Genomic DNA, 6,531 nt, shown 5'->3' on the forward strand with positions numbered 1-6,531 from the left:
TTAACCTCTCAATGAAGATGAAAGAGGAGAGTGAAAAAGCTGGCTTAAAACTCAGCATTCCAAAAAGTGAATCATGGCAAATAGGTGGGAAAAAAGTGGAAACACTGACAGATTTTCTCTTCTTGGGCTTCAAAATCACTGCGGGTGATGACTGCAGCCATGAAATTAAAAGACGCTTGCTCCCTGAAAGAAAAGTTGTAACAAACCTAGACAGCATATTAAAAAGCAGACACAACTTTGCCAACAAAGTAGTCATGTATGGATGTGAGAGTTGGACCATAAAGAAGGCTGAATGCCGAAGAATTGATGCTTTCAAACTGTGGTGCTGGAGAAGACTCTTGAGAGTCCCTTGGGAAGCAAGGAGATTAAACCAATCAATCCTAAAGGAAATCAGTCCTGAATTTTCATTAGAAGGACTAGTGCTGAAGCTGAAGCTCCAATTCTTTGGTCACCTGATGTGAAGAGTCGACTCATTGGAAAAGACCCTGATGCTGGAAAAGATTGAGGGCAGGAAGAGAAGGAGGTGACGGAGAATAAGATGGTTGGATGGCATCACTCATTCAGTGGACATGAGTTTGAGCAAACTCAAAGACAGTTTGCTGTCCATGAAGGACAGGGAAGATTGGCATGCTGCAGTCCATGGGGTAGCAAAGAGTCAGACATGACTTAGTGACTGAACAACAATAATACATAAGTAAAGAAAAAGTAGTCCCAAAGCTAACCACCAACATGGATTGAGTTTAAGTGAGCTTTAAAAAAAAAATCAAATTTATCATGAATTTCTTAAATTATTATTAATTGTTTCAATGTAATCAGAGCCCACCTGCCCTAGGAAAATAGTTTTATCTCTATAAAGCAACAAAAAATAATTTTGTTAACCTAAGAAGCCTCATTTTCTCCCAAGCTGAGTAATAATTGGAGGAAATATGGTTGATAGGAATGTTTATACAGTATTTTAGCTTAAAATGAACCTTAAGTAGAATTTGAAATGTTAGCAAGCATAAATGAATTGGTGAAGGAAGCAGAAATGATGGATTTTTCAGTTGTCCTGAAAAATCTCATTTTACCATGTAATAATTACATTTCATATTTATCTGCCTGTGTATCTCCTGCTGTGGGACTGATTGGGTGCAGAGCAAGTATCACTTTTCAACACAGAATCTTGTTTTCTTCCCATTTCCTAATATTTGATGACTAAATACAGAACACATGAAGCAGTAGGGACTTGGAATTGCTAGCAATGCAGGCTCCTCCCAAGGTACCAGTGGGGCTGTTAGAAATTTGCCTTGGCTTGTGACAGCTTGCAGAAGCCTCTGTCTATAAAATGAGATGCCACCCACGTGGCCAGAGTTCACACAAACAATGCTAAAACTGAATTTTTCTGCCTGGATCTAATAGTGTATGGTGAAATGTTGCATACCGTCACTTACCCTCTTTGGTGACTGCACTTTTGGACTGAAGATGAAAATTGCAGACTGTTGTTGATCTTATTTCATTTAGGAAAGAAGTGTGACAAACATTACTAATCACTTTGTGGTCATTGCAAAAAGGCAACTTTTGAGGGTGAAATGTTAGCAAATATTCTTTGAATAGCTAGGTTGTCAAGGTAGAAGAAATGAGATAAGCCACAAAAATAGTACTACCCAAGATTATAGTTATTAAACATTTTGCTGATGGGGATAGAGTTTTCCTCAGTTGAACTTAAAATGGAAACATATCTCCTAAGTACAGTCAAGAGTATCAAGGGTTTTATTCTCTGAGAAGCATAACTGGAATATTATGAATATAAATAAAAGTGTTAATGTTTCAGTGCCATCAATATTTTCTGATTACTAATTCAGTTTCCCTAAACAATTTGATTCGGAGATGGTAACGCCCTAAATACAGGCATATTTCAACCATATTGGGAGGTATAGCCCTCTTTGTGATTTAAACTAGTGAAAGTTGCTCAGTTTTGTCAGACCCTTTGTGACCCCATGGACTGTAGCCCACTATAGTACTCTAGGCTCTTCTGTCCATGGAATTCTCCAGGCAAGAATACTGGAGTGGGTAGCCATTCCCTTCTCCAGTGGATCTTCCCAACTCAGGGATCAAACCTGGGTCTCCTGCATTGCAAGCAGATTCTTTATCATCTGAGCCACCATGAATGTCCAATATTGGATTCATCAATGTTTTTCTTGGGATGTTGGGTATCTTGAATGAGTCTTTGATCTGTTGGGTAAGTTGACCAAATAAATTTGCACCCACAAAGCTGAGATCCATATTTTGAACTTATCAAAATGCAAATACCCAGGCATAGCCAGCTAATCTAATTGATAACACTGCATTGCCATACAAGTGAAAGTCAAAATCCAATGTGAAGTCTTGAAGACAGTAGAAAAAAAGGCTATAACATTTCAGTTCTGAGTTTTGAAGAAACTGAAAGACTTGGAGCATTTGAGGTGAAAGCGATAAGCCTAATAATAATGAACATACAATTTCAATAGTTTAGAGATAGCAAATGGTTCATTTGTTAAGAAGTTATACATCTCTGTTAGCAAGTGAATTGTTTATTTCATGCTTTGGTTAACAGGAAAAAAAAGGTGGGTGGTGGGGAAAGGTCATATACTCATCCAAACTCATTTCACGGTAAAAACAAACAGACAAAAACATGATTTTAAAACATTTGAATTGTGTTCTTTTAATTCAACTTTTAAAATGGGAATCTAAGACCTTGAGATTAAATGACTTATCAAAGGTACTCAGTGGTTCAGTCAGATTTTATATTCCTGATTTTTGTTCTTATTGCTCTGTGTAACCCAATTGGCTTGGAAAATCTTTCAGGACTGCTAAAGTACAGAGGGTCCAAATGAGAAGAGAGGTGGCTTTCTTGAAACGGAATGTAGATTATATACTCAGCTAACTCAGTTGACAGAAAAAGTGAAAGTGAAAGTCGCTCAGTCGTGTCCAACCGTTTGCAACCCCATGGACTCTATAGACCCCATGGACTGTAAAGGTAATTTACTAGCTGAGCCATGAGGAGTACTGGAGTGGGTAGCCTATCCCTTTCTCCAGAGGATCTTCCAGACCCAGGAGTTGACTCAGGGTTTCCTGCATTGCAAGAGGATTCTTCACCAATTGAGCTATCTGGGCTTCCTTTGTGGCTCAGCTGGTAAAGAATCCACCTGCAATGCAGGAGACCTAGGTTTGATCCCTGGGTCGGGAAGATCCCCTGGAGAAGGGAAAAGCAACCCACTCAATTATTCTGGCCTGGAGAATTCCATGGACTATATAGTCCATGGGGTTGCAAAGAGTCGGACAGAACTGAGCGAATTTCACTTTCAGTTGATAGAATGAAGAGCCTTTTATTTTTGTGGTCAAGACAGGAAAGATATGAGTTAAGTTGGAATGTGAATTGGCAGTAATAATACCAGGCTCTGGTAATTAGCTTAACTGTTAATAGCCTCAATTAACTGTGGGCCTTGGACACTCTTTCAACATATCTGAATTTCAGTATCTTCTGAAAAGTGATGGAGATTTATATTTCTTTTATTCGTTGTGAATATGCAGTCCATATTTGCATAGCACTGCAGTTCCTATGCAGTCCATGGAATTCTCCAGGCCAGAATACTGTAGTGGGTAGCCTTTCTCTTCTCTGGGGAATCTTCCCAACCCAGGTCTCCTGCATTGCAGGTGGATTCTTTACCAGCTGAGCCACAGGCAAGACCAAGAATACTGGAGTGAGTAGCCTATCCCTTCTCCAGCAGATCTTCCTGACCCAGGAATGGAACCAGGGTCTCCTGCGTTGCAGGTGGATTCTTTACCAACCGAGTTATCAGGGAAGCCCATACTTATTTTAGGTTCCATCTAATGCCCAAATTCTATGATTTTGTGAAAAGTTTTCCAGTCTGAAAACACATTTTTTTAAAAATCCACCTTTTGAAGCGACCTTTAAAAATTTAAATTGACCTTGGGAGAGGGAAGATTTTTAGTTGGTTGGCTTACTTTACTCATTATACCTTATGAGGATTCCTACAGGTCATGAAGTGTTTTGTAACAAGTCAACTTTCTTCGTACTGACATGAGAAAAGAAATTAATGACAATTTAATTAAAGAAAAGATCTGAAGATCTCAGGGACTACAGTATGATCCACTGGTATTATACTGACACACAGAGTGTCAAGAGATCTGGGACTTTACAATTAACTTTTTGTGGTCTTTTACAATATCTGAGGCTCTATCAAATCCCAGGTACTGTTATGTGATCAAAATGAAGAAGACATAGTCCAGGGCCTCAAAGAGCTCACAATTTAGTTAGGGAAATCAATGGCTAGGTAAACAAATAATTGCAACATAGTTTGGTAAGTGCTATTATAGAGGTAAGACAGCCTGAACCATAATTCTCAAACCTGACTGCACCTCAGAATTTCCTAGGGAGCTTTTAAAAAATGCAGATGCTTTTTTGCCCTCCCTCTCAGAGATCGTAATTTAAATGACCTGGAGAGGGGCTTGGTGAATTGGTGTTTTTAAAAGCTCCCAAGGATCTTCTGAAATGCAACTAGGACTGAGAATTACTAGGATAGAACAAGGGTACCAAACTCGGCCCTTAGGAACAGTAGGCAATGGTCAAGCAGACAAGAAGAGAAGACTCTTTCAGGCAGAGGAACAACTTTGTGCAGAGGCATAGAGATAATAGAACTCATGGAGCATCAGGGGAACTGCAACCTGTTCTGTATTGCTCAGTGTAGATGTATCAGGGCAGAGGGTTACAGTAGAAGACGAGGCTGGGGATGTAGGTAGAAGGTAGATCATTGTGTGGTTTGTGAGGGAGTTTTGAACTTTACACTAATGTCAAGGGGAAATCTGGAGAAGGCAATGGCACCCCACTCCAGTACTCTTGCCTGGAAAATCCCATGGATGGAGGAGCCTGGTGGGCTGCAGTCCATGGGGTCGCTAAGAGTCGGACACGACTGAGTGACTTCACTTTCACTTTTCACTCTCATGCTTTGGAGAAGGAAATGGCAACCCACTCCAGTGTTCTTGCCTGGAGAATCCCAGGGACAGGGGAGCCTGGTGGGCTGCCGTCTATGGGGTCACACAGAGTCGGACACAACTGAAGTGACTTAGCAGCAGCAGCAGCAGCAGCAAGGGGAAATCAGTAGGAAAGTGACATGATCTCATGTTTCTTTTAGAAAAGATAGTTTTGGTGGTGCCGGGGAAGGTTAATTAGAAGGGTTGGAAACCAAGCAAGGAAACCAATTAAGAGGCTCTGGTAATCCAGGCAGGAAAAAGAACCTGAACAAAAACAGTGGTACCAGGAAGGTAGACGGTATTCAAGGACTAGGTAGCTAGGAAGCAGTATCAACAGGGCAAATGGATGTAATGGGTGAGAGAGTAAGAGGAGTCTATGGAATATTATTTCTTCAGTTTGTAACTACTTTCGCTCATTTGTCAGTGGAGGATCTGCCCAAAATTAAACACTTCAGAGGCGGAGTTGTCCCTGTTTAGTTACTAAATCTTGTCCGATTCTTTTGTGCCCACCAGGCTTCTCTGTCCATGGGATTTCTCAGGCAAGAATACTGGACTGGGCTTTATTTCCTTCTCCAGAGGATCTTGCCGACCCAGGAATCAAACCTGTGTCTTCTGCATTGGCAAGCAGATTCTTTGCCCCTGAGGCACCAGAGGAAGCCCTGAGAGGTGGAGAGCAGCAGCTTTTTATGGACTTGTTAACAACATACAATGTGGTTTGAATCTAGTCATTTCAAAAATCAAAAGCTATCAAAATAATCAGAGGCTGCTTATTCTAAATGACTAAATTTCTGACATGCATAAGGCCAAGCACCTAACTAGCATTTCCACCCATTTCGGAGGAGAAAGAGAGTGAAAACAGCACTAAAACAAAGGTTGGAAAGATTTTAATTAACACAAATGGCTGTGCCTAGTCTTTAAATCTATCCAAAGCAAATGGAGTGAAAGCCTTCTAATCCTTCAGCACTTCATCTGGCCTTGACCTCAGAAAAAAGAGCCTCCCTCTTGCATCATCAAACTGACTTCCTTTAGCTCTTTGTTGTTCTGTGGAGGTCTTTGATCCCAGAATTCTCTAAGACAGGAAAAAACAGAAGAAAAAAAAAAGACAGCTAAAACCCCAAGTTTCCTGGCACTCACTTTGCAAATCCCATGCAAATATTAAATTAAAATGTACATTAACAAATGCATTCCAAAATTCTATACCTACTGTCTATTCAAGCCTTTAAAATGACTCAAAAACCAAAGTAATTCTCACCTCATTAGATTCATTTTTGCAGGTAGTTGCTCTGCTCATAGTTGTAGTGTCCAAGGTACCTGATGGGGAAAATTAGGAAAATGAGAGCTTTCTTTGAGTAAAAAAACCCTAGTTTTATTTTTAGTTGCAAGTCTGTTAGCATTCAGCCCAGTATCATATCATTGTAGGACTGACTCTGGTATTAACGTTGATACGGATTTTTTAATTGATGTTTTAGAAAATAACTTCATCAAGCAATATTTTTAAAGTAGAAGTGGCAAATCTTTTTT

General features: G+C 40.0%; 1 protein-coding gene across 1 annotated transcript in view; it reads right to left on the reverse strand.

Annotated features, from left to right (window-relative positions):
- Positions 1–5,878: 5,878 nt before the first annotated feature.
- The window catches only part of LOC104993466 (uncharacterized protein C14orf53 homolog), a 15,684-nt gene continuing 15,031 nt past the window's right edge, over positions 5,879–6,531 (reverse strand). The window contains exons 10-11 of the mRNA XM_010846741.1: positions 6,263–6,321; positions 5,879–6,079 (exon numbers count right to left, since the gene is read on the reverse strand). Coding sequence (XP_010845043.1) covers positions 5,960–6,079; positions 6,263–6,321 — 179 coding nt within the window. The 3' untranslated portion in view covers positions 5,879–5,959. The remainder of the gene's footprint in view (positions 6,080–6,262; positions 6,322–6,531) is intronic.

The sequence above is a fragment of the Bison bison genome, unplaced genomic scaffold (assembly GCF_000754665.1).
Source record: "Bison bison bison isolate TAMUID 2011002044 unplaced genomic scaffold, Bison_UMD1.0 scf7180017864239, whole genome shotgun sequence".
NCBI classification, from domain to species: Eukaryota; Metazoa; Chordata; class Mammalia; order Artiodactyla; family Bovidae; genus Bison; species Bison bison.